The 26,119-nt window shown below is 65.3% G+C and overlaps 1 protein-coding gene across 2 annotated transcripts in view; it reads right to left on the bottom strand.

The window, feature by feature from the left end:
- Window positions 1–8,851: 8,851 nt before the first annotated feature.
- DNMT3A (DNA methyltransferase 3 alpha) overlaps window positions 8,852–26,119 on the bottom strand; it is a 43,242-nt gene continuing 25,974 nt past the window's right edge. For both annotated transcript variants that reach the window (XM_084516037.1, XM_084516038.1), the window contains exons 5-23: window positions 22,449–22,495; window positions 21,705–21,851; window positions 14,275–14,487; window positions 13,987–14,145; window positions 13,783–13,890; window positions 13,199–13,355; window positions 12,813–12,962; window positions 12,573–12,617; window positions 12,203–12,282; window positions 11,961–12,073; window positions 11,528–11,711; window positions 11,364–11,448; window positions 10,724–10,869; window positions 10,416–10,506; window positions 10,178–10,326; window positions 9,972–10,057; window positions 9,503–9,572; window positions 9,268–9,386; window positions 8,852–9,040 (exon numbers count right to left, since the gene is read on the bottom strand). In XM_084516037.1, coding sequence (XP_084372163.1) covers window positions 8,899–9,040; window positions 9,268–9,386; window positions 9,503–9,572; window positions 9,972–10,057; window positions 10,178–10,326; window positions 10,416–10,506; window positions 10,724–10,869; window positions 11,364–11,448; window positions 11,528–11,711; window positions 11,961–12,073; window positions 12,203–12,282; window positions 12,573–12,617; window positions 12,813–12,962; window positions 13,199–13,355; window positions 13,783–13,890; window positions 13,987–14,145; window positions 14,275–14,487; window positions 21,705–21,851; window positions 22,449–22,495 — 2,291 coding nt within the window. In that variant the 3' untranslated portion in view covers window positions 8,852–8,898. The remainder of the gene's footprint in view (window positions 9,041–9,267; window positions 9,387–9,502; window positions 9,573–9,971; window positions 10,058–10,177; window positions 10,327–10,415; window positions 10,507–10,723; window positions 10,870–11,363; window positions 11,449–11,527; window positions 11,712–11,960; window positions 12,074–12,202; window positions 12,283–12,572; window positions 12,618–12,812; window positions 12,963–13,198; window positions 13,356–13,782; window positions 13,891–13,986; window positions 14,146–14,274; window positions 14,488–21,704; window positions 21,852–22,448; window positions 22,496–26,119) is intronic.

Genomic DNA, 26,119 nt, shown 5'->3' with positions numbered 1-26,119 from the left:
CCGTGCACCCAGTACAACCCATTATAAGAGCCCAGCACAATCCGTTAGAGCCCAGTAAAGCCAAGTGGAGGCCAGTACAACCCAGCCTAGCCCAGCAAAGCCCAGTTTGGCCCAGTACAGCCCATTTGAGACGAGCACAGCCCAGAACAGCCCTGTTTAGCCCAGTGCAGCCCATGTTAGCCAGTATAACAGGGCCAATGCAGCCCAGTTCAGCCCAGCGGAGCCCAGTTCAGCCCTGATTAGCCTAGTTTAGCCCCATTTCACCTAATTTAGCCCAGTTTAGCCCAGTAGAGCCCATAATAACAGAACAAAATAAGTCTAATTTATCTCGGTGCAGTCTAATACAGCCCAATATAACAGGTCCCATAGAGCCCAGTGCAGCCCAGCCCAGCTCCGTTTTGCCTAGTTTAGCCCCGTTTTGCCTGGTTTAGGCCAGTAGAGCCCATTATAACAGAGCCAATTAAGCCCAATTTAGCCCAGTATGACAGGTCCCACTGAGCCTAGTGGAGTCCAGTTTAGTCCACTGCAGCCCAGTTTGGCCCAGTGCAGCCCAGCATAGCCCCAATTAGCCTAGTTTAGCCTGCAGCCCAGCAGAGCCCATTATGACAAAGCCAAGTAAGCCAAATTTGGCCTGGTGTAGTCCACTGCAGCCAGCCCAGTGTAACAAATCCAATTGAGCCCAGCGGAGCCCTGTTTCACCCAGTGCAGCCCAGTTTAGCCTAACAGAGCCCAATTTAGCTCAGTACTACAGTCCTCTTTTCCCAGTGCAGCCCAGCCCAGCCCTGATGAGCCCAGTTCAGCCCAGTAGAGCCCATTATAACAGAACCAAGTAAGCCCAATTTAGCCCAGTGTAGCCCACTACAGCCCAGTATAACAGGTTCAGTTGAGCCCAGTGCAGCCCAGTGGAGCCCAGTTTAGCCGCATTTAGCCCAGTGCTGCCTGGTGGTGTTCAGTTTTGCCCGGTTTAGTCCACTGAAGCCCAATTTAACCCAGTGCAGCACAGCACACCCTTGATTTTGCCCAGTTTAGCCCAGTACAGCCCATTATACCGGAGCCAAGTAAGCCCAATGTAGCCCAATGCAGCCCAGAATAACATATCCAGTTAAGCCCAGTGCAGCCCAGCAGAGCTCAATTTGTCCCAGTTTAGCCCGCTACAGCCCAGTTTAGCCCAGTGCTGACCATCTTATCCCAGTGGAGCCCAGTTTAGCCCAGTGCAACCCAGTAGAGCCCATTATAACAGAGCAAAGCAAGCCCAATATGGCCTGGTGCAGCCCAGTATAACAGGTCCAACTGAGCCCAGTATGGCCCAGTGGAGCCATGTTTAGCCCAGTAAAGCCCAGTGCTGCCCATTTTCAGCCAAGCAGAGCCTAGTTTAGCCCAGCAGAGCCCACCTCAGCCCAATTTCGCCCAGTACAGCTCAGCACAGCCCCGATTACTCTTGCTTATTCCAGTGTAACCAAGTAAAGCCCCTTATAACAGAGCCAAGTAAGCCAAATTTAGCCTGGTGCAGCCCACTGCAGCCCAGTATAACAGGTCCAGTTGAGCCCAGGTGAGCCCTGTTTTACCCAGTGCAGCCCAGTTTAGCCCACTGCAGCCCTCTTTACCCAGTGCAGCCCAGCCCAACCCAGCCCAGCACCGATTAGCCAGGATTAGCCCAATAGAGCCCACTGTAACAGAGAGAAATCCCAATTTAGCCTGGTGCAGCCCAATTCAGCCCAGTAGAACAGGTCCCACTGAACCCACTTGAGCCCAGTGCAGCCCTGTGGATCCCTGTTTAGACCAGTGAGCCCAGTACATCCTCATTTAGCCCAGTGCTGCCCATTTAAGCCAATTTTAGCCCAGATTAGCCCACTGCAGCTCAATTTAACCCAGTGCAGCCCAGCGCACCCCAATTTGGTCCAACTTAGCCCTGTTTTTCCCAGTTTAGCCCATTATAACAGAACCAAGTAAACCCAATTTAGCCTGGTGCAGCCCACTGCAGCCCAGTATAACAGGTCCAATGGAGCCCAGTTTAACCCAATGGAGCCCAGATTTGGCCCAGTGCTACCCAACTTACCCCAGTAGAGCCCAGTGCAGCCCAGCCCAGCCCCGATTAGCCTAGTTTAGCCAAGTGCAGCCCAGTAGTGCCCATTGTACCAGAGCCAAGTAATCCCAATTTAACCGAGTGAAGCCCACTGCAGCCCAGTATAAGGGGTCCAACTGAGCCCAGATGAGCCTTGGTGAGTCCAGTAGGACCCAGTGGAGCCCAGCAGAGCCCACTGCAGCCCTGTTTAGTCCAGTGTTGCCCAGTTTAGCCCAGTAGAGCCCAGTGCAGCCCAGTGCAGCCCAATTTGGCATAGTGGAAGCCAGCCCAGCCTCAATAAGCCAAGTTTAGCCCAGTTCAGCCCAGTAAAACCCATCACAACAGAGCCAAAAAAGCCCAGTTTGGCCCAGTGCAGCCCAGCACAACCCCAATTAGCTTAGTTTGGTCCAGTTTAGCCCAGTGCAGCACACTGAAGCCCAGTATAAAAGATCCCATTGAGCCCAGGTGAGCCTGCTTTAGCCTAGCAGAGCTCAGTGCAGCCCAGTTTAGCCCAGTGTTGCCCATTTTAGCCCAGTTGAGCCCAGTTGAGCCCACTGCAGCCCTATTTGGCCCAGTGCAGCCCAGCATAGCCCCAGTTAGCCTAGTTTAGCCAAGTGCAACCCAGTAGAGCCCATTATAACAGAGCCAAGTAAGCCCAAATTAGCCCAGTGCAGACCAATGCAGCCCAGTAAAACAGGTCCAGTTGAGCCCAGGTGAGCCCACTTTAGCCCAGTGCAGCCCAGTTTAGCCCACCAGAGCCCACTGAAGCCCAATTTAGCCCAGTGTTGCCCATTTTAGCCCAGTGTTGCCCAGTAGAGCCCAGTTTAGCCCAGTGCAGCCCAGTTTGGCCCAGTGTAGCCCAGCACAGCCCCGATTAGCCTAGTTTAGACCCGCTTAGCCTGGTTGAGCCCCACAGAGTGTAGTTTAGCCCAGTGGAGCCCTGTTTTGCCCAGTTTAGCCTGCTGCAGCCCTCTTTTCCCAGTGCAGCCCAGCCCAGCCCCGATTAGCCAGGTTTAGCCCAGTTTAGCTCAATAGAGCCCATTATAACAGAGAGAAGAAATCCCAATTCAGCCTGGTGCAGCCCAATTCAGCCCAGTAGAACAGGTCTCACTGAGCCCACTTGAGCCCAGTGCAGCCCTGTGGATCCCCAGTTAGACCAGTGAGCCCAGTACATCCTCATTTTGCCCAGTGCTGCCCATTTAAGCCAATTTTAGCCCAGTTTAGCCCACTGCAGCCCAATTTAACCCAGTGCAGCCTAGCACAGCCCTGATTTGGTCCAATTTAGCCCAGTTTTTCCCAGTTTAGCCCATTATAACAGAGCCAGGTAAGCCCAATTTAGCCTGGTGCAGCCCACTGCAGCCCAGTATAACAGGTCCAATGGAGCCCACTGCAGCCCAGTTTAGACCAGTGCAGCCCAACCCAGCCTCAATAATCCAAGTTTAGCCCAGTAAAACTCATCATAACAGAGCCAAAAAAGCCCAGTTTGGCTCAGTGTACTCCACTGCAGCCCGGTATAACAGGACCCATTGAGCCCAGTGCAGCCCAGTGGAGCCCACTGCAGCCAGTGGAGCACTGTTTACCCCAGTTTAGCCCAGTGCTGCCCATTTGATCCCAGTGGAGCCCAGTTTAGCCCAGACCTGTCCACTGCAGCCCAGTTTAGCCTGGTGAAGCCCAGCATAGCCCTGATTAGCCTAGTTTAGCCCAGTTTAGCACAGTGCAGCCCAGTAGAGCCCATTATAACAGATCCAAGTAAGCCCAACTTAGCCTGGTGCAGCCCAGTATAACAGGTCCCACTGAGCCCAGTGGAGTCCAGTTTAGCCCTCTGTAACCTACTGCAGCCTAATTTTGCCCAGTGCAGCCCAGTTAAGTCCTCTGCAGCCCAGTTTAGCCCCGTGCAGCCCATTTTAGCCCAATGAAGCGTATTTTAGATCCGTGAAATGAATTTCACAGCCTCCCAGAACAGCCGGGGGGGCTCTGGCCGGGGGGCTCAGAGCCTGGCCCCGTCCTGGCAGCCTCCCCATGGGTGGCTGTGCCCCCCGACAAGCTCTGCCCTCGGGCTCCCCCTCTCCAGGCTGCCCGGCCCCCGGCCTCGTGCTGCGGCTGCTCCAGGCCCCTCAGCACCTCCGCAGCCCCCCTGGATGTGCCCCAGCAGCTCCGTGTCCCCCTGGGGCTGGGGAGCCCACAGCCGGGCACAATCACAGAACCACCTGGGTTGGGAGAGCCCTCCAAGCTCACCCAGTCCAACCTCTGACCTAATGCTAACCAGTCCTCCGCTAAACCACATCACCGAGCTCTACATCTAATGCTCCAGTGCAGCCCAGTTTAGCCCAGTGCTGCCATACCGGCACGTCCCCTAACTTGGTTTCATCTGCAGGCTTACTGAGGTTGCACTCAGGGATCCCATCCCGTCCCGTCCCATCCCACCCATCCCATCCCATCCGTCCCATCTCCTTCCCTCCCATCCCATCCCATCCCATCCCATCCCATCCCCCCAAACCCACCCCATCCATCCCATCCCAAACCCACCCCATCCATCCCATCCCCATCCATTCCCCCAATCCCAATCCCACCCCATCCCAAACCCACCCCATCCATCCTATCCCATCCCACCCATCCCATCTCCTTCCCTCCCATCCCGTCCTATTCCATCCCATCCCATCCATTCCCCCAATCCCAATCCCACCCCATCCATCCCATCCCAAACCCACCCCATCCATTCCCCCATCCCAAACCCACCCGCTTAGGCAGGTGCCGTGGCACACCACGTACTGCCCCAGGGTGCGGGGCAGCCGTGCAGGGCGCCCCTTGGCACCCCCCCATCTCCGTGCTGGGAGGGCAAAGCCCCCCTCGTGGCCTCCCCGTGGGAGCTGGGCTCAGCCCAGAGCCCCCAGCCCCGGGACCCCACCACCTTGAGACCCCATCAGCCACTGAGACCCCCCCACCCATAGGACCCCCCCGTGGGGGCGCGCGCAGGTGGCGGCAGGACACAAAGCACAGGACCCGAGGGAGACGTTTTTTTTTTTTCTCTTTTTTTTTTTTCCTCTTTTTTTTTTCCTCTTTTTTTTTTTGCACAAAAACAGTACATTTATTCAAGTGTTCTCCAGCACAAGTACATTAGAAAGGAGCTTGTCTTTATGATAATCTTCTGGGCACCAAAGAAAAAAAAAAAAGGAAGATGGGATGAAAGCGGAACGGACAGACTTTCTACATCTGCTGCACGCATTGACCTTTTAATTAGTTCATAACAGCTATGTCACGAGCAATACTTACACAGATACAACAGAGTGCCGGGCAAGCCCGCCGCGGGCCAGAACCATACGGTGAAATGTACAGTATTATCGTCAATAAATAGAGAAGCGACCCTAAAAAAAACAAAACAACAACAGAAAAAAAAAAAAAAAAAACAAAAGGAACGAACCGAGAGAGAGAAAAGGAGAAAATGAAAAGGAGGAACAGCAGCTGGGGGCCGGGCGGCGCGGCCGGGAATGTGGCGTCGGGCGCGGGCTGAGCCAAATCATAGGAGAGGAGGGTTCCCAAACTCTACGCGTTTATTCCTCGGTATGAGTACATGATTCCCCACAAATAGTTAAGCATCAGCTACTTCAATGTCTAGGCTAAAACACATGAAATCTCTCATTTAGTTTTCAAGTACAAAGTTAAAATGCCTTTTTGTTTTTTCTTTTTTTTTTTTTTAATAATAATATATAAGAGTAAAATAATAGTGCTCTTTGAAACTCCACTACAAGAAAACAAAACAAACAGTCATTGTCCAGACAGCAGACTTAATTTAACAATATATATTTTTAATAAAATGTTTTAGCACCGTGTTTGTCACCTACTCCCTCGGCAGATCTTAAGGAATTTAGGCTTTATTTTTTTTATTTTTTTTTATTTTTAACTGTTTAAATCTAGGGCTGTGCAACAAAATTTGTCTGTTTGTTTTAAAAAAAGACGTGAGTCGGGTACGTTAAAAACTGAACTCTTTCCCCACGCATCCCCCACGGCCCCACGGAGACCCGGCGGCCGCCGCAGGGGTGCCGGTGCCCCGAGCAGCCCCGAGCAGCCCCGGCGCCTTCCAGTTGTGCCGCGGCAGGAACCCGCGTCCCGCCGGCACCGGCACCGGCCCCGGCCCCTCTGCCCAGCCCGGGCGGCCCAGGCACGGGCGCCCAGGGTGGGTGGAGGAGCCCCCGTGCTGCGGCGGGGCCGGGAGCTGCACGCGACTTGTGCTCGGTGCCGCGCCGGGGACCGGACCCATAGGAGGTGCCATGGGGTGAGCGGGTCCCAGGGAGCGCACCGTGGGGTCCGGAGGGACCCCCGAGCGGCGCTGCCGGGGCACACGGGGCTCGTGCCCGGCACTGCAGGGTCGTGCAAGGCTTGCTGCCGGTGCCGCACAACCCGCAGGCACCGCTGCAGGGCCGTGCAGGAGCCAAGAGCAGCGCTGCGGGGCCACGCAAGGCTCGCACCTCGTTCTGTAGCACGATGCAGGACGGGTGAACAGTGCTACGGGGCCGTGCAAGGTTTGCACCCCGTGCTGCAGGGCCGTGCAGGACCTGCAGGCAGCACTGCAGGGCTGGTGCTGCGGGATGTGCACAGCACCACGGCACCGCGCAGCACCTGCCCGTGGAGCCGCAGGGCACCGCAGGCACCCGCACCCAGCGCTGCGGGGCCGTGCAGGGCTCACACCCAGCACCACGCAGGGCCTGCGGCGGTGCAGCAGACCCCTGCGAGACTCACCCCGTGCTGCGGGGCCGCCTGGGACCCAGCCCTGGGGCCAAGCTGGAGCCCACGGCCCCAGCTCAGACCCCAGGGCTGGAGGGGGCCGCATCCTGCCTGCCCCCAGCCCCCAGCCGCGGTGCCCTGCAGAGCATCTCAGCCTGGTGCCACCCGCGCCTGCCACCACACACCGACAACAGGGGCCCAGGAGCCCCTCCTAGCACCATGTGGAGGGAGCCGGGGGGAGGGGGCCGGGGCGCCCCCTCCACCTGCCCCCACCGCTGTCGGTCCTAGCACCTCTCCGAGCACCCCGCGGCGGCACCCACGGGTGCCCGCTCGCCACCAGCGCGGCTCGCTGCGAATTAGCCAGCACCCCGCACCGAGCTGCCAGCGGCCCTCCAGCGGCGGCCGGGGGGGGGGTCCCAGGGGATGGGCGGCCTGGCCCCCGCCCCCCCACGCACGGGTGTGTCCCCCTCCCCGGCGCCTTTCACAGTTACAGGAAGAGACGGCGACGGGGCCGGAGACCTCTCCGAGCCTCCCCGCGCCTTAGCACCAGTCCCTGCGCTCCCCCGGCGGAGCCCCCTCTCCCTCACAACACCGGCCCCGGCCCCCCGAGCCTGGGCTGGGCACGCACCCGCACCCCGCACCGGACCCCGCCGCCGTGCCGCAGCACCTACAGCTGCCAGACAAGTAGCACCATCCACAGCACCGCCAGCACCTGCCCGCGCCCTGCCCGCATGCACCACGGCTCCCTGCGGCCGCCTGCCCTCGCCATCGCCACCGCCACCGCCACCACCGAGGGGCTCGCTCCGAAAACACGCTCTGAAAGAACGGCTCCCGGGGGCCGTGGCACAGGCTCCTGCCCCGTCCCGGCCCTGCCGCGCACACCCGCGGGCGTTAGCACCAGGGTCCGAGCCCCCCGCGGCCGCCCCGCCGCCGGCCCCCCGCTCCCGCCTGCGTCCCTGCCTGCCTCCGCGCCGGCGCGTCCCGGACCTCAGCACCCTCAGGGCCACGTACGCAGAACAGCACCAGTACGTCGGGCCGGGCGGCCGCCGAGGGAGGCGCTTCCTTTTGGGACAGAAAAAGGTTATTGCATGACTCGGGGTGGGGGCTTCCCGCCCCGGCCCCGCCGGCCGCCCCGGCCCCCTCCCGCGCAGCTCCGGAAAGGCCTGGCACGTAAGGCAACATGGAAGCTGATGTCTTGACTCACCCCGCTGTTTAAAAGCACCATTATGAAGTCAGGTTGTACAGTAGTAACAGTACCTTTTATATATATATATATCTATATCTCATATCTATCATATATATATAAACTGTAAACAAGAGGTAACAGCGGCTTCTAGGGTTTGCTTTCTTCAAGGTTTCCTGTGTGGTAGGCACCCAAAATACTGTAGAAAAGGTGTGTGTTGTGGTGTGTGTGTTCTTGGCTTCCCTGCCAGTTGGTTTTGCTCCATATCACCAGTGCATGGTGCTGGTGGAAAAGAGTGAGGCTCAGTCGGTTGCGGAGCTGGCCGAGCGCCTCCCTGCGTTGTGCTCCCGAGCCGGGCCCGCGGCCCCGCGCGAGCCGGGAGCGCCGGGCGGACGGCGCGGTCCCGGTCCCGGTCCCGGTCCCGTCTCCCTCGCCTCCGCCTCTCCCGGCTGGGCTTTCCCGCGGCCGTTTCCCCTCCTCCGAGAGCAGGGCTGGCGACAGCGCCGCGTCTCGCCCGCTGCTCCGAGAAGCAGAAACCAAACTAACAGAAAAACCCAGCCAGAAAAGAGCGGAAAACTAAAAGGTTACCCAAAAAAAAATGGTTTTGGTTTTTTGTTTTTTCTTTTTCTTTTTTTGTTTTCTTTTTTTTTTTTTCCTTTCTTTTTGTCGTTTTTTGTTGGTTTTTTTTTTGTCGTTTGTTTTTTTTTTTTTTTTTTTTTTTTTTTAAATAGGCTAAAAGCTGAACATTGGAAATTCAGGAGAGGACACCGAACCCTTTCGCTCGGGGAGACGTGTGCCGGGTTCCCGTCGGGCTGCGAAATCCCGTCTCTCTTCTGGGTGCTGACTCTTCTCTCATTCCGTGTTTTCACTTCTCTTGGCGTGGATGGTTTTTGTTTCTGACGCGCTCTGTGTTACCAGTTCCTGTCCGTCTCTCTTAAACGCAGGCAAAGTATTCCTTCAGGGGAGCAAAGAGGTGGCGGATCACCGGCACGCTCCACGATCTGCCGAGCAGTCTCTGCCGGGCCAGGCGGCTCATGTTGGACACGTCCGTGTAATGCACCGGGAAGCCGAAGACCCTGCGGGGACACGGCGGGGCTCAGCCAGGCACGGATGGAGGTTGAGGGGTGGAGGTGGCCTCTGGCAAGGTCCCACGCGTGGCGGTGGCTCGGCACACGAAGCTGCGCCACCGAGCATCCAGCCGAGCAGCCCGAGCACCGCGAGGACCATCCGGGGATCAGCAGCCCCCAGCCCCGCAGCTCCCCATCACGGTCCCCCCCAAACCCTCTCCCCTCGGCCCCAGTACCTCTCCATCTCCGTGCACCACAGGATGTCCTCCTTCTCGTTCATGAAGACGGGGAAATGCTGGTCTTTGCCCTGCTTGATGGAGTTGGAGCGAGTGGTGATGGTTCGCACCTTGCTGAACTGCAAGAGGCACAGGCTCGTCACGCTGCTGACCCCCGGGTGGGCACTGCCACCCCTATCCCCCCAGCACCCCTCCCTGCAACCCAGGACCCCCCCACAACCCCCCCGGGGCTGACCTTGGCTATCCTGCCGTGCTCCAGGCACTCCTGGAGTTCCAGCTTATCGTTGACTGTGGACGCCAGCGGCCTGGAGGGAGAGAGGGGGTCGGTGTGGGGTGGCAGCGCCGCATCCCCGTGTCCCCACGCGGCGGCTCCCCAGGAGGGGTTTGGGGGGGGCTGCAGCCATCTGGGGGCTGTTTGGGGGAGGACAGCGAGACGCAGCGGATACACGCGCTGGAAGAGATGCCGGGGGTCAGCTCTGCGCCGTGCCACGAGCAGAGGGAGCAGCTCTGGGGTTTTGGGGCGTGCTGCTGCTCCTGCACAGCGAGCAGGGCACAGACACACCGGGGACGGTGCCAGCAGGGCTGCAACCGAGGGGCTACAGCCACGCAACCGCGGAGCCACGGCCACACCGGGGTCGGACCCAGGCCCTTTGGGCAGCCCCCGCCGCGCCGGGCACGCACGCAGCCGGGGCGCTCTCACCAACCTGTTCATACCGGGAAGGTTCCCCCAGAAGTACCGCGCCCTGTGTGCCGCAGACACTTCTTTGGCATCGATCATGACGGGGTTGGACTGCCAGAGCGAGGAGAGGCCGGGGGTCACCAGGGGGGCTCTGCGGGGCCCCGGGGTGCCCCCGCAGGCCGGGTCCCCAGGGGACAGCGGCGGTGCCACGCGCCCGGCCCCGGCACTCACCTCGAGGAAGCGCGAGATGTCCCTTTTGTCGCTCACCCCCATGGCCACCACGTTCTCAAAGAGCCAGAAGAAGGGCCGGTCGTCGCCCTCCTTGGGCCGGGCTTCGTGCAGGAGGCGGTAAAACTCGAAGAAGAGGCGGCCGGTGCCCTCTGGGCAGGAGAGAGAGAGAGAGAAGCACGGCATCAGCAGGGGGCCGGCGCTGGCGGCGGGGCAGCGGCAGCAGCGCGGGGACACCCACCGTACAGCCCCTTCCTGGCCGGGTTGACGATGGAGAGGTCGTTGCAGGGGCTCCCCCCTATCACCAGGTCGAACGGGCCCCACTCCTGTATCTGCGAGGGAAAAGCACACGGGGGGGGTGAGCCTGGGGTCTGCACCCACCTGCTCCGGGCACGGCACAGCGGTGCCAAGGGAAGCCCCGGGACGAGGCAGCACGGGGCGCAGGGGCTGTGTCAGAGGGGACAGGGATTTGGGGTGGGATGGGATGCCCCCATCCCCGGGGAGACCCGCAGGGAGGGGAAGCCACGGGGGGCAGCCGGCAGCACCTACGTGTTTCTGGGTGACATTTCGGACGTCCCCGACGTACATGATCTTGCCCTGGTGCCTCACCATGCCCACGGTGATGGAGTCCTCGCACACCTCGGAGGCGATGTAGCGGTCCACCTGGATGCCCAGGTCCTTCAGCACCAGTAGGCCTGCGGGCAGTGGGGCCGGGGTCAGCGGGGCGTAAGGGAGGGGGCTCATCCCACCTCCCTGTCCCATCCTGTCCCCCCTCTCCATCCCAAACCATCCCCATCCCACCTCTCTGTCCCATCCCATCCCCAAAACCATCCCATCCCCAAACCCATCCCCATCCCCAAACCCATCCCCATCCCCAAACCCATCCCCAAACCCATCCCCAAACCCATGCCCAAACCCATGCCCATCCCCAAACCCATCCCCATCCCCAAACCCATCCCCATCCCCATCCCCATCCCCAAACCCATCCCCATCCCCAAACCCATCCCCATCCCCAAACCCATCCCCAAACCCATCCCCATCCCCAAACCACCCCCATCCCCAAACCACCCCCATCCCATCCCTGCAGCACTGCTCTGCACGTGCCAGCCCTGGGACCTCCCCGACCTCCCTCGGGGTGGGACCTGCTGAGGGGCTGCCAGGACAGGGACCCCCCGAGCCCCCCACCCACCTGTGGCGATGCCGTCAAAGAGCGAGAGCACGCGGATGGGCTTCCTCTTCTCGGCTGGGACAGGCGGGTAAACCTTTGGTGGGTCCTGCAAGCAATGGGGGGGGCACATGAAGCGACGGGGGGGGGAGAAGCAGGGGTCCTGTGGCGGGGCGGGGGGCACTCACAAACTCCTGGTCGTGGTTGTTGGCGAAGAACATCTGCAGGCGGGAGGGCCAGTCCTCGCGCCGCCGCAGCAGCCCGTAGATGCCCTTGTGGCCGCACATGTAGCAGTTCCAGGGGTCCTCCTTGATGGCCGCCTGCGCCGCCCCCGGGCCCACCAGCAGGTCCACGCACTCCACGCAAAAGCACCTTGGGGGGGGGGGCAAGAGAGGGGTGTGGGCTGGGGGCTGGGGGCAGGGGGACGGGGCCCCGGGACCCCCGGCACCACCCCCAGGTAGCCGCGGTGCGCCAGGGCTGTGCGCACACGTCGGTGTGCCGTGGTGGTGATGCCCCCCTGCACGGCCCCGCGCCCCACGGGACCAACGGCAGCCCCCTCCCCTTGGCCTTTGGGGGACACCAGGGCCCCCCCCAGCCCCACGGGACCCCCGTGGCACCGACCTGCAGCAGTTGTTGTTGCCGCACATGAGCACCTCGCGGCCGCCGCAGCAGATGGTGCAGTAGGACTGGTAGCCGTCGTCGTCGTACTGGTACGCGCACTCCAAGAAGCAGTTCTGAGGAGGGGGGGGGGGGGAGAACGAGGGTGTCAGCGTGGTGTGCACCCCCCCAGACCCCGTGCTGGGCCACGGGGGGGGTGTGGGAAGAGGGCGTTTTGGGGTGGGGGTCCCCCCGCTGCCCCGTACCTTGCAGTTTTGGCACATCCCCCCGATGAACAGAGGGTGCTCCAGGGTGACGTTGAGGCTCCCGCAGGAGATGCAGATATCTGGAGGGCATGGGGAGGGGGGGGGCAGGTGACCCTGGGGGGTCTGTGCCCCCCCCCAGCACCCCCAGAGCCAAATGGGGCCGCCCTGCTCCTCACCCCTGCCCGTTCTGGTGATGCCAGACCCTGGTGCCATCCCCCAAGGACCCCCCCCAACCTCCATGGGCTGGGGGCTGCTCGTGGCCCCCCTCGGCTCACCAGGCTGAGGCTCGCAGCCCCCCCCCAGCCTTCTCCCACCCCCCCCAGCCCCTCTGCCTCCACCGCCGGGGGGTGCAGGCTGGGGCCATGCTCACCTTCGATGTTCCTGCATTTCTGCCGGACCTCGTAGACGAGTCGCTCTGCGGAGGAGAGGGGTGCTCAGGGCGGGGGTGCACGGGGGGGGGAGCCCCTCGGCACCTCGGGGGGGGTCCTGCCCCAGCCCGGACCCCTGCACTCAGCACCAAACGGGGCGAAGGGACCTGGTCCCGAGGACACGGCGCGGTGCTCGCCCCCATGCCACGGGGCAGGGGGTCCCGGGGGGGGGTCTGCAGTACCTCGGGTGCGCTCGTCGATGATCTCCTTGACCTTGGGCTTCTCCGTTGTGCTTTTTCTGGGCTTTTTGGCGGGCGGGGGCGGTGCGTAGGCGGCGGCTTCGGGCTCGACCCACATCTCCGTGTACACTTCTTTGTAGGGGTTGCGCTCCTCTGCGGGAAGGGGGGGGGGGCCCGTGAGCAGGGACGTAGCACCCCAATTCTGTGAGGGTCCCCGGGGGGCTGCAGCCACTGGTGCCACCACCACTCGTGGCTGAGGTTCCTGCTGGCCATGCAGCTGCCACCAAGGCTGCCGAGCGGCTCCGTGTCCCCTGGGGACACTGCTCCTGGTGTCCCCGTGCCCCCAACACCCTGCCCGGGCTCCCGCACCCGTCCCCGCTGCCGCTCACCCTCGGGGGGCTCCAGGCCCTTGGGGCCGGAGGGCTGGAAGCCTCCCAGCGCCCACTCGATCATCTGCTTGTTCTGGATCTCCACCACCTTGGAGGTGTCCGTCTCGTCGTTCTCGGGGCACGCCGGGAAGATCTTCCCCGCTCTGCTGCTCGCCACCTGCACGGGGAGCACCAACATCACCCCCTGCCCCCACCGGGACCCCCCCCCAGCAGCCCTGTGCTACACCTACACCAGCAGACCCCCCCCTAAAACCCTGACACCTTGCGGAGCTGCCAGGAGACCCCAGAGGGACAGAACCTCCCCCAGTGCTGCCCTAGAGGTGCTGGTCCCTCAGCCTCCAGAGACCCCCGGCCAGGCCAAGTGACTCCCAGACACCCCCAACATCATCCTAGGGAGCCCCCCCGCTGCTCGCCCACCCCCCGAGCGATGCCCTGAGCTCCCTGGGATGCAGCTTTTGTGCCACGGGGGGACGGAGCAGGGCTGGATGCGCCCACACGGAGCCCCCAGGAGGGGCCGTGCCCAGCCCCGCTCCCCTCGGATGCCCCGAGCGCCCCGTCCCCGCGCCCCCCCCCCCGGCGCTCACCTGCAGCACCTCGTAGATGGCTTTGCGGTACATGGGCTGCTTGTTGTAGGTGGCCTGGTGGAAGGCGCTGGAGAAGGAGCTGAGGGGCAGGAGCTTCTCCACGCAGACCTGCGGGGGGAGACGGGGACGCGGCCGTCACACGCCGGGGAGGGGGCGCAACAAAAAAACGGGGACGGCGCGCAGGGGGCCGGGGGTGCCACTTACCACCGAGAACTTGCCGTCCCCAAACCACATCACCCAGCGGGTGCCCTCGGCCGCCCGGCTCCGTCCCGTCATCCACCAGGACACGATGCGCCCCGGCCACCAGGAGAAGCCGCGCAGCTTGCCCCACACCAGCTCGCCGATGCCGAAGCCGCGGCCGTCCTGCGCCGGGAGAGGGGACGGGGAAAAAGGGTTGGGGGGGCGCAGCGTCAAGGGGGGGGGGATGCTCACAGGGGCTGGGGGGCGAGGAGGGAAGGGGTCCGGGGTGGGGGCACCGCGGGGCGCGCTCACCTCGTACTCGGGCTCGTCGTCGGCCGACTTGGACGTGTTCTTGTCGACGGCGTCGGCCACCACGGGCTCAGGCGTGGTGGCCACGTTGGGCGAGGCGGGGTCGGTGGGCTGCTGCGAGGCGGGGGGGCTGGCCTCCTCCTCCTTCTGGGGCTCGGCCCGCGGCGTCTCCTCCACCACGTTCATCACGGCGATCACCTTCGCCTTCTTCTCCGCCTGGTGTGTGTGGGGGGGAGAGGGGGCGTCAGGGCAGGGCAGGACCCCCCACATCCCATCGCATCCCAATCCCATCCCAATCCCATCCCATCGCATCCCAATCCCATCCCCATCCCAATCCCATCCCCATCCCAATCCCATCCCCATCCCATCCCATTTCACGCCTGTTGCATTCCATCAGACCCTCATCCCGCCCCATCCCCATTCCATCACATCCTCACCCCATCCCATCCCCATCCCTTTTCCTGTCCCACCCCATAGGGAAGGCTCCCACCAGGCCCCCCCCATAGCAGGGGGCTCCATCTCAACAGCTTGGAGCCCCCCAGCATCACCCACTGCCCCAGCCCCCAGGCTGTGTGCCATGGGGTGCTCCCCGCTGTCCCCGTGCCTCAGTTTCCCCCTGCAGTCCTTGGGGGGGGGGTGGCTGGAGGAGCTGGCAGCTGCCCCCGAGCCAGAACCTGCTCTGCCCCCCGGGGGGCTGCCCCAGCCCCTGCCCCATCCTGGGCGTCCCCAAATCCACCAGCAGCCCCCCAAGCCCCTGCCCCAGTTGGTGGAGCCGTGGCCTCTACTGGAGGGACTGGAGCTGGGAGGGGGGGGCTCAGGAGCCCCCCAGCGACACCAGAAGGAGGGGGCCCAGCCCCGGGAGCCCCCCGCTTCCAACCCACGTCCCCCCCATCCCTGTCTCCATCCCACCCCTGCCTGTCCCGGGACAGCCGGCACCCCCCGGGCACCCCCCGGGACCCCCTGGGCACCCCCTGTCCCCGGTGCGGGGCCACCCCCGGGGGGTGCCGTGCGCCCGGCTCAGTTGTCACCAAGTTGGCCAAGCCGGGACGCACGGAGTTGAGCCGTGCCGAGCCGTGCCGAGCCAACTTCAGAGGCACCCAGCCAAGCCGTGCCAAACTCCGCCGGGACGGACCCAGCGGGGCCAAACCACGGCAAACTCAGACGGCCCGGTCCGAGATGGGCTGAGCTGGACCAGACCGTGCCAAACCGTGCCAAACCGTGCCGGGCCGGGCTGATCCGTGCCGGGCTGATCCGTGCCGATCCGGGGTACCCTCCGCGCCCATCCCGCGCAGCCCACCTACCCATGCGGGCCACGGAGGGGCCGAACCGTGCCGAGCCGTGCTAATCCGAGCCGAGCCGTGCCGGGCCGGGCTGCCGGGGGCACGGCCGGCGGTTCTTTGTCTGGGAACCCCGGGTCACATGGTCCCCGCCGGCCCGGCTGGTTGGCTGCGGGGGAGGGGCGGCACGGCACGGCACGGCACGGCACGGCTCGGATCGGGGCACCCGTCCCCGCCCCGCACGGCACGGACCGGCCCGGCTCGGCTCAATCAGCACGGTCCGGTGTTGCCCGGTCCCGCTCGGCTCGGCTCGGCTCGGCACGGTTCGGTCCCCTGTCCCCCGGGGCGCACAGCCCGGCTCGGCTCGGCTCGGCCCGGCACGGCTGGGCGCCTCCTTCCATGGCCGGACCGGGCGGCCGCGGGGAAGCAGCGGGCTGTACCGGGCTGTACCGAGCCGTGCCGAACCGTGCCAGGCTGTACCGAGCCGTGCTGGGCTGTATTGAGCCGAGCCGGGCCGTGCCGAGCCGGGCCAAGCAGCATCAAAGCCTGTGCGCAGCCCCCGCTCCGCAGCCACTCTCGGGGCAGCCCCCCGAGCCGTGCCGAGCCGTGCCAGCCCCCCAGCAGGCCCCCGCGGTCACTCACCAGCAGCGTCCCCGTGCCCGGCGGTGGCAGTCCCGTCCCGTCCCGTCCCGTCCCGGCTCGGCTCGGCTCGGCTCGGCTCGGGGCAGACTCCCCGCCCCGGCGCCGCTCGGCGCTGCCTTTTGTCCCGGCGGCCGCGGCCCCGCTCCCGGCCCCTTTGTGTTGCAGAGCGGCGGGACAAAGGGGGGAATGGCCCTGGCCCCCGGGCATGGGCTGCCCCGGGGGGGGCGGCCTGGCACGGCAGGAATCCGGCGGGGGGCGGGGGCGGGACCCCTTGGCCCCCTTTGGCCCCCCTTGGCCCGGTTCGGACCCCTCGGGGACCCCCTGTCCCGGTCCGTGCGCTGGCACGGCTCCTGGGGCACCGGCCTGGGTCGGGCTGCAGCGCCCCGGTGTGTGTCCCCCAGTGTTCCCGAGGGGCCCCGAGGGGTCTGGGGGGTCCCATCAGGGCTGCACCACCCCGGCACGGGTCCCCTGAGAGTCCCCAAGGAGCCCGGGGGTCCCCAAAGACATCCCCTTGAGCCGCACCCCAAAGCAGCTCCAGGCACCCCGGAGCGTGCACCCATGGGGCCAGATGTCCCGTGGGGTCCCGTGGGGTCCCCTGGGGTCACAGCCCCCTGGGGTCCCGGCTGTCCCATGGGGTCCCAGCCCCCTGGCTGTCCCCTGGGGTCTCGGGGTCCCCTGGGGTCCCCTGTGGTCCCAGCCCCCTGGCCCCACACCTCGCTCTCGCCCCCGTCCTCCTGCCCGGGTGCCCCCAGCCCCGGCACCGTGGCCGGGACCCCCCCCGAGGCCGTGCCAGCACCGGGCCCCCCCACAGCATCACAGCACAGAGCCCCCCCCACCACGCACCCACGGACCCGTGCCAGGGGTGGGAGGGGGCAGCGTGGCCCCCGTGGGCTCCGGGGGGCTCCGGGCCCCGCTCTGTGTCCCGGGGGCTGAGCTGTCACCGGGTCACGAGAAAAAACGAGCGCAGAGACGGCGACGGCACCGGGCCCCCCACCCTAGGGTGCCCCCTGGCAGCACCCAGCCCGCTGCCCCCCCCCCCCCACCCCGCTGTGCCCCCCTGCTGCAGCCCAGGGCCGTGCTCAGGGCCCCTTTGTGTTGCAGATGGAGGGGACAAAGGGGCAATGGCCGTGGCCCCGGGCACGGGACAGTTTGGGGGGATGGGGTGGGGGATGGCAGCAGAGCCCCCCCCCACCTCGTCCCCAGCCCCAGCCCCTCTGCATGGCCCCTGCTACCCCCACCCTGCCTGGGGGACTGGGGGGTGAGGGTCCCCCAAGGGCAGAGCCCCCTGTGCACCTCGAACACCATCGAGGCTGCACCCCAAAACCATCAGGGCAGCCCAGGGGCACCCCATCCCCCCCGTGCAGGAGGATCCAGGGCACCCCACAGCTCTGGGGACCTGGCACACGGCCCCTCTCAGCCCACCCCACAGCGTCCCCCTGTCCCAGCCCCATAAAGGATGCCACGCGCCCAGGGGAAACCTGCACGGAGCCACCAGAGGGGTCTGGGGTGGCAGGGGCCTTGGGTTGGGGTTCATCCCACAGAATTGCCCCAGTGTGCCCCAAACCCGAGCTGAGACAGCCTCGGCACAGATACTGCACAGCTGCAGCGGGGAGGGGGGGCAGCAGTGCCGTGACCCCCCTGGGACGTGGGCCTTGAGGTGCAGGCCATGGGGTCCCCCATGGCACAGGGACCTCATGGCACAGGGACCCCATAGCACAAGGACCTCCATGGCACAGGGACCCCATAGCACAGGAACCCCCATGTCACAGGGACCCCATGGCACGAGGACCCCATAGCACAGGGACCCCATGGCACAGGGACCCCCATGGCACAGGGACCCCATGGCACGAGGACCCCATAGCACAGGGACCCCATAGCACAGGGACCCCCATGGCACAGGGACCCCCATGGCACAGGGACCCCATGGAATGGGGATTTCCATGGCACAGGGATCCCCATGGCACAGGGACCCCCACGACACAGGGACCCCACGACACAGGGACCCCATGGCACAGGGACCCCAATGGCACAAGGACCTCATGGCACAGGGACACCATGGCACAGGGACCCCATAGCACATGGAACCCCATGGCACAAAGACCCCATGGCATGGGGATTTCCATGGCACAGTGAACCCCATAGCACAGGGACCCCCATGGCACAGGGACCCCACTGGCATGGGGACCCCCTCTCAGGAACGAGTGCTTGGGTCCTGTACAGGAAATCCCAACAACACTCGAGAACCAAGGTGCTGCAGCACTGGGGGGGACTGGGGGGACTGCGGCCCAGCTGGGGCCACATCCATGAGGTGCCCAGGGACTGGGGGCAACTGGGGAGGGGTGGGCACAGCCTGCTGGGCACCAGCAGTTTGGGCAGGAATGGCACCCTGTGCCCTGGGCACTGCAAAAAACAGCAAAAAGATCACCTACACCCGGCCTGGCCAGGGCTGAGAGGGGTCAGGGCGTGCTCGGAGCATTTTGGAGCAGGGGGGGCTGTGGGCAGGGAAATGGGGGGTGCGAGGGGCTGCAGGGAGCGTGGGGAGCCCCACCAGGAATGGGGTGACCCAAAGGGACAGGGAGGACACAAAAAGCACAGGAGAGAAGCTGTGGCCAAAGCTGTGGGCCCCTCCGGGTGGGGGCTGCTGCTGGGGGCTGTGTCCTGGGGAAGGAGCAGGCTGTGCCCAGCGCCAGGCAGGGGGAGGAAATCCCCCATCCACCGGCAATTAACGTGGAGATAAGCTGAGATGGGCACATCCATCCTGCTCCTGCCCTCGGGCCACAGCCGTCCCAGCCCCATCCCAACCCCAAACCAGCCCCATCCCCATCCCGTCCCCATCTGAACCCCAAACCATCCCCGTTCCCATCCCCATCCCTGTTCCCATCCCCATTCCCATCCCCATCCCATCTTTATCCCATCCCCATCCCCATCCCATCTCCATCCCATCTCCATCCTGTCCCCATCCCCATCCCATCCTCATCTCCATCCCATCTCCATCCCATCCCCATCCTGCTGTGGATGGGTGAGGGCCAGTGCCCAGCCCCTCCCCGCACCCTTGGGTGCTGCTCTGGGGGTGCCGGGGAGGCAGCAACCTCCCCATGGGTCGAGGCAGCCCCATCGTGGAGACAGAGCCCCCAGAGCACCCCCGTGCCGGAGCAGTGCCCTCAGGCAGGGAGGCAGAAAGCCACCAACCTGCTCGGCCAGCCAAAAATATGTCCCGGGGAGGGTTTGATTGCAGGGATTGAGGCCCCCGCAGACACAAATCAGCCGGCGCTGATACCGGGCAGGTTCCCGGCACGCGGCCGTGCCACCCTCACCACTGCCACCGCTGTGCCACCGTCCCCGTCCCCCTGCCCTCCCGGCACCCCCGAATAAACCGAACCCTTGGGGTGCAGCCGGGGCCACGGCTGGCCTGGGGAGCTCCCCGGCAGGACACGCCGTCCCCTCTGCCACGGCCACACGTGGCTGTCCCCGTCCCCTGGCAGCGCACCGCGGCCACCGGCACCGAGTGACAAGCGGCGCAGGGCAGGCGGGCGGCGTGGTTTGTCAGCCCCGCTGCGAGATCAAGGGCGGGCGGGCGGACCCAGCTTGAACCCATTTCAGGCCTTCTCCCCGTAATGAAAAGAAAACACTTCGTCTTATTAGAAAAATAAAGGAATTCGGCGCGGCTAAGCCCGGCATTGTTTGAGAGCGAGGAACCACTGAAAAGGAGTATGTTGATTTTTTTTTTTTTTTTTTTTTTTTAGCGTTTTTTCCCCCAATTATTTTTGGCCGACGAGCGATTCTGGCTGACCTGAATCTGAAATGTTTTTGGCGAGCGAACCGTGCTGAGGAAAATGTGTGCTGCATCCCCCTGCCCTGTGCCGAGCCCTGCGCTGGGCTGTGCGGGGCGAGAAGGGGCAGCACCGGCACGGCGTCCCCGCGTCCCCACGTCCCCACGTCCCCATGTCCCCAGCCCCATTTTCCTGGGCTGGGTTTGGCGCAGAGCGAAGCAGCAGCGAGGGGCTGTGTGCGTGGCCCCAGCCGTGGCCGTGGTGCCGCAGGCTGCAGTGCTGCTCGTGGCCAGCGTGCGGCTGCACCGGGACTGTGCCGCGCCGCCCTGCGGCTGCGGGAACCGCCCGCGTCCCTGCGTCCCCTGTGTCCCTGTGTCCCTGTGTCCCCCTGCCCCACAGCAGGGCAGCAGACCCTGAACCAGGCCACGTATTTGGGTGGAAATCCCTGGGGCGCAGGTCCCAGCTGGGACCCCCCCAAATACCCTCATGGCCCTCTGCTGTGCCCTGACCTTGCGGTGCCTGAGGGGACGCCCTGGCTGTGCCATGCACCCCATGGGGACATCGCAGCTGTGCCATGCACCCCATGGGGACATTGTGGCCACGACAGCCATGCCATGCACCCCATGGGGACACCGTGGCCGTGCCTTGCACCCCAAGGCAATGCCCTGGCCACGCCACCTGCGTCCTGCACCCCACGGGGACCTCACGGCCATGCCTTGGACCCCGTGGGGATGTCCTGGCTGTGCCAGCCACGTCCCACGCCCCTTGGGGACAAACCGGCTGCACCTTGCACCCCGTGGGGACACGGTGGCCCTGCCGGCCATGCCCTGAGCACGGTGCCCCACAGGGACAAGCCAGCCGTGCCGGCCACCCCAGTGCAGTGCCTGCTATGAATGGTGCCGCGGTGGCCGAGGGGACCTGTTGCCAGGGAGACCCGCTGGCAGCGAGGGACGGCGCAGAGGGGGGGCCACGGGGACATGGTGGGGACCAGCGCCATGGTGGGGGCTGGGGGCTGCACCCACCCAAGGGGGCTCTCGCTGCGGACACCAAAAAACCAGGGGACCCAGGGGCCGTGGGGGTGACGGAGCCCCCCTGCCCCACGCACAGCCATCGCGCAGAGCATCCCCGGTGCTGGCACGGGGACAGGAGGGGGTCTCCCACATCCAATGGCCCCCCCAAGACCCAGCCCAAGGACCCCAAAAGCCACAGAGCCGCAACTCGGTGCATGTGGAGCCTCGTCCTGCTCCTCGGGGTCCCCTCTCCCCGGGGCCGCAGCCCCGCAGCGGGGTGGCACCGCGGCTCCTGGCTCCCGTGCAGCCAGGGGCTCCCGCGCAGCCCCCTCACAGCCCCCCCTGCGCCGCCCTCGGCTTTTATTATTTTAATTGCGTCACGGCTCTCGCTGGTTCCCCTGGAAACCGGGAGAAAAGGCCGGTCCCCGCGGGGAGGAGGAGGAGGAGGAGGAGGAGGAGGAGGAGAAGGGCCCCGCTCTGCACCCAGCGCGGGCGGCTGCGCACGCACGGCCCCGTCCCCATCCCCGGGACCACCGCGTTCCCCAGGGCCCTGCTGGGGGCGGTGGTCCCACGGGAGCCCCTCACACCAGGCCAGGTGCCCGGTGGCATCTACCAGCACCGGCAGCCTGCCCGGGGCTCTGCGCCGCACCAGTGCTCCCAGTGAGCAACTGGGAAGTGCTCGTGGAAGACGCCGCGGCAGCGGTGCCGGCGTCGCCCCGGCCGTGTCTCCTTACCTCCCGCTTCCAGCGGGCCAGCCACTCGTCCCGCTTCCTCTTGCTGATGTAGTAGGGGTCCCCGGCCTGGAAGGTGTGCCGCTGCATGGGCCGCTGCCGCAGGCTCGACTCCCAGCCCAGCCCGCCGCGCAGCCGCCCGCGGGAGCCCTGCGAGACAGCGGGGAGAGGGAGAGGAGGATGAAGGCTGCGGCTCCGCGGGGACACAGGGCGGGCGGCATCACGGGGGGGCTGCGGGGGGCACTACGGGGGCTGCGGGGGGCATTGCGGGGGGCTGCGGGGGAAAATTACGGGGGGATTTGGGGGTATTGTGCTGCGCCCACCGGCACTGGCTGGGGAGGTGGCGCTCCTCAACTGGGCGCATGCACAAACACACAGACGTCTGTGCACACACTCATGTGTGCACACTCACACGTGCACACACACACACACACGTGCACACACACTCACACGTGCACCCGCACGTCCCTGTCCCGTGCCCGCACCCAGCAGTGGGTGCAGCAGTGCTGGCACCGCGCCTTGCCCCACGGTGGGCACCTCTGGCGCAGCCCCGGGGGTGTTTCAGGCCCCAGCCCGGGTGGAGCCCCCTGGGACACCGCGGGCACAGCCCCTGGACACTGCTCAGCACCACTCAGTGTGGTCCCATGCCCTGCAGATTCGGGGTGCAGGGCCCCATCCAGCCCAGGGGGCTCCATCAGGGCTCTGCTGTGTCTCCTTCGGGTGTCTCGGTGCCCGGCCCATACTTGCCTCCATTTTCAGGGTGTCGAAGTTGTTTTCCTCCTTCTCTTCCTTGCCTGCACACAGAACAGAGAGCAGCCATCAGCTCGCTGCCACGGGGCAGGGACGCCAGCCCCACGGCGGGGAGGGGGGAAAAGGACCCCGATGGGGAGCAGCCCTGGCCACGGGGGGGGGACCCCATCGCGGTGAGCATCCCCGGGGGCTCCCACGCCCCCTCCCCACACCCGTGCCGGGGGCTGGGGCAGGACCCCGGGGGCAGCTGCGGGGCGGGCAGGGGAAGCGGAGCCCGGCCGGCTTCCTGTGCTATCAGCCCATCTCGCGCGCTGCAGGTACTCGCAAGCCGCTGCCGGGAAAGCAGCTAAAAATAACCCGGCCGTTTCTGGGGCTGCAAACCTTCGCTGAGCTCGAAGCCACCGAGTGACGAGGCTGCGGGGAAGGTGGAGAGAGGGGGGGGGGGGTGAGCAGGGCTCCAGTGTGTGTGTGCACGCCGGGGCACCCACCCACGCCACGCCGCGCCGTGCTGCGCCGTGCCGGCAGCTGCTGTGCGCACAAAGCCTCGTCCCCGGCTGCCGGCCACCCCATGGGACCCCCGTCCTGTGAACAGGGACCCCCTCGCCGGCCCCTCCATGGGGTGGTGACACCAGGCAGGCACGGTGACGCTCTGTGCACCCCGGGGTGCCCCCCGGCACCGCGTCCCTCCGGGTCCTTGGACGCAGCCCCTCCGGACGCCCACCCACGCCGGACGCCGGGAGAGGCAGGCGGATGCCGGGGCGGCGGTGGCTGCGAGCCAGGCGGCTCTGCCAAGGCACGTCCTCCCCTGCCCCAGAGGTGCTGGGAACCCGAAATCCGTGGGGCAGCCAGGCCCTGGCAGGAGCAGGAGCACAGCTGAGCCCTGCGCTGGGTGCGGGGGGCGGTGGTGGGGGGGGCAGCAGCTCCCCGGCTGCGTGCCGGGGGTGGCGGCGTGTGTGCGGGGGGAACGGGTCACTTGTCCTCCTGGTCCTGCCTGCAGGAAAAGGGGACTGCAGGTGGGGAAACTGAGGCACGGGTCAGGCCTCGGGCACTGGGATGGACTGATCGGGTGTCCCCCAGCCTCCAGGCCCCGCTGCATGGGGGCAGTCTCAGCACCCCCTGCACAGGGGGACACGGCACGGGGGCACCTTTCCTCAGGGGAACCTTTCCAATGCCAGGGGACATGGGGAGGGCCCGGGGTGGGGTGGCACAGAGAGCACGGGGCAAGCAAGCAGGGTTGGAGGGGCCAAGAAGCAGAAGAGGACTTGGCAGGAGCTGAGTGTGTCGCTGCAAGGTGGCGAGGCAGCCGCTAGCCACAGCGCGGAGAGGTGCTGGGCACCTGCCTCGAGGTGAGACCCGCAGAGCCCGCGGCTGCTGGGGGCTCCCTGGACACTGGCAGCCCCAGAGGAGACCCGAAAGCCCTGGGCAGGATTGGTGCCCGAGCCCTGAGCCTGAGGGAGGAGCTGGACCTGGCACCGGGCACGTTTAGCTGGGGGCAGTGGCAGGTTCTGGGGGGCTCAGGGAAGCCCCCCTGGGTGGTCTGAATGCGCCCACCCGGCAGAGCTGCAGCCGCTGCTGCGCCTCTGGGTGCTCGCTGGGAAGGAGCAGAACGAGCAAGAAGTCGAGGGGCAGACCACGGCGGGTATGAAAGGGCTCTTTAATGCAGAGGGAGAGGTGCCGAACATGAGCCCTTGGCCGGGAGATGAAACCCGACCGCTGCCGCTGGCACCGCGGCGCGCCTCGCACAGGGTGAGTCACGGGCTGGCCCTCGCCCCCGGTGCAGGGGGGTCTCCATCGCTCCCACGCCTCCCCACCATCCCGCAGGCCTGGCCAAAATGTTGTCCCAGCCCGGGACGTGCAGGGGGGGGTCCCCTGAGGGCTCTGCAGGTGGTGTGGAGCAGGGGCAGTGGCGCAGGGCAGGACCGCGGGCTGTCCTCGTGCCGTGCCCGGGTGCCACGCTGGGGCTGCTGCCGGTGCGAGGCGGGTGCTGGCCCCAGGCGGCTCGGCACGGGGCCAGCCCCACGCCAGGAGTCTCCTTTTGCTCCACCAGCAGCCCGGCTGCTCCTCTCCCTCAGATGGCTGCTCTGGGCCTCGTGACTGCAGCATCATCTGCCTCGCTCAGCTCCGTCCCCGGCCCTGCCGCGCTCATCCTCACCCACCAGCTCCGTGCCCCGGCGCTGCCACCCCCCTGGGACAGCAGTGCCCAACTCTAACCCTGTCCCTCCGCACAGCAGATGTGGGGTCGGTGCATCCCGTCCCACCTCTCCACCCCGTTATCAGGCCCTTCCCCATGGGACGGATGGAGCCAGGCACAGCTCTGCTGCCGGGGCAAGCGGTGCCGCTCCCTCCTGTAACCAGACACGGAGAGGAGGGGAGAAGCCTCCCTGGGGCGAAGCAGCGCTGCCGGGGCCCGGAGCCAGCTCCAGAACCGGAGCAGCCCCGGGCAGGGCCGGTCCCCGTGGGGCCCCGCAGGCGGCGTGCCAGCTCGTGCCGGCGGCGCCGCATCCTGCCCGGGCAGCACACGGGCACGGCACGGCAGCGTGGGGCTGGACACGGCAGGCAGCGGGCACAGCGGGCAGGGAGGTGCTCAAGCAGGGCAGAGATTGAGGCTGGGGGCACCCCTGGGTGCTGCTGTCCCCCCCTTTCCCCAGCAGCGTGGCCCCCCAGCACACCACGCCGTGGCGCATGCAGGGCTGCCATGCAAAGCTGCACGAGCACCGGCGGCCGTGGCACGTGCCGGGCAGGCTCGCATGCAGGCGGGGGCACAGCGGCACCGGGGGACCCGCAGCAGGACACAGCTCCTGCCCTGCCCACCCTGCGCACCGAGGGGAGGAGGAGGAGGAGGGGAGGCAGCCCCCGGTCTGACCAGCAGCCCCCCACCCCACAGCCCACGTGGCACGGAGCCCTTCCTCCTCCTCCTCCTCCTCGTCCTCCTTCTGCTCCTTCTCCTCCTTCCTCTCTTCCTTCTCCTCCTTCTTCTCTTCCTCCTCCTCCTCCTTCTCCTCTACCTCTTCCTGCTCTTTCTCCTCCCTGCCTTCCTCCTCCTTGTCCTCCTTCTCATCCTCCTCTTCCTCTCCGAACCTTCTTCTTCCTCCTCCTCTCCCCCTTCCCCTTGCTTGTCCTCCTCCCTCCTTCCTCTTCATCCTCCTCCTCTTCCTTTTCGTCATCCTCTTCCTCCTCCTCCTTTCTCCTCCTACTCTTCCTCTTTCTTTTTGTTTTCCTCCCCCTCTTCCTCCTCTTCCTCCTCCTTCTCTTCCTCTATCTGCTCCTCCTCCTCTGCCCCCTCCTCCTCCTCTTCCTCCTCCTCCTCTTCCTGTTCCTCCTCTTCCTCGTTTTCTTCCTCCTCCTCTTCCTCCTCTTCTCTTCCTCTTCATCCTCCCCCTTCCTCTTTCTCCTCTTCTTTCTCCTCCCTCTCTTCCTCCCCTTCCTTCTCTCCCTCATCCTTCTCTTCCTCCTCCTCCTCATCTTTCTCATCCTCCTCCTCATCATCCTTCTCCTCCTCATCCTTCCTCTTCTTCCTCTTCTTTCTCCTCTCTCTCCTCCTTCTCTTCCTCCCCCTCCTCCTCATCTTCTTCTTCCTCCTCTTCCTCCTCTTCTCCTCTTCATCCTTCCCCTTCCTCTTCCTCCTCTTCTTTCTTTCTCCTCCCTCTCTTCCTCCTCCTCCTCCTCCT

This window comes from Aythya ferina, assembly GCF_964211825.1.
Source record: "Aythya ferina genome assembly, chromosome: 3".
NCBI lineage: Eukaryota > Metazoa > Chordata > Aves > Anseriformes > Anatidae > Aythya > Aythya ferina.
This window is presented reverse-complemented; position numbering and strand designations above follow the sequence as displayed.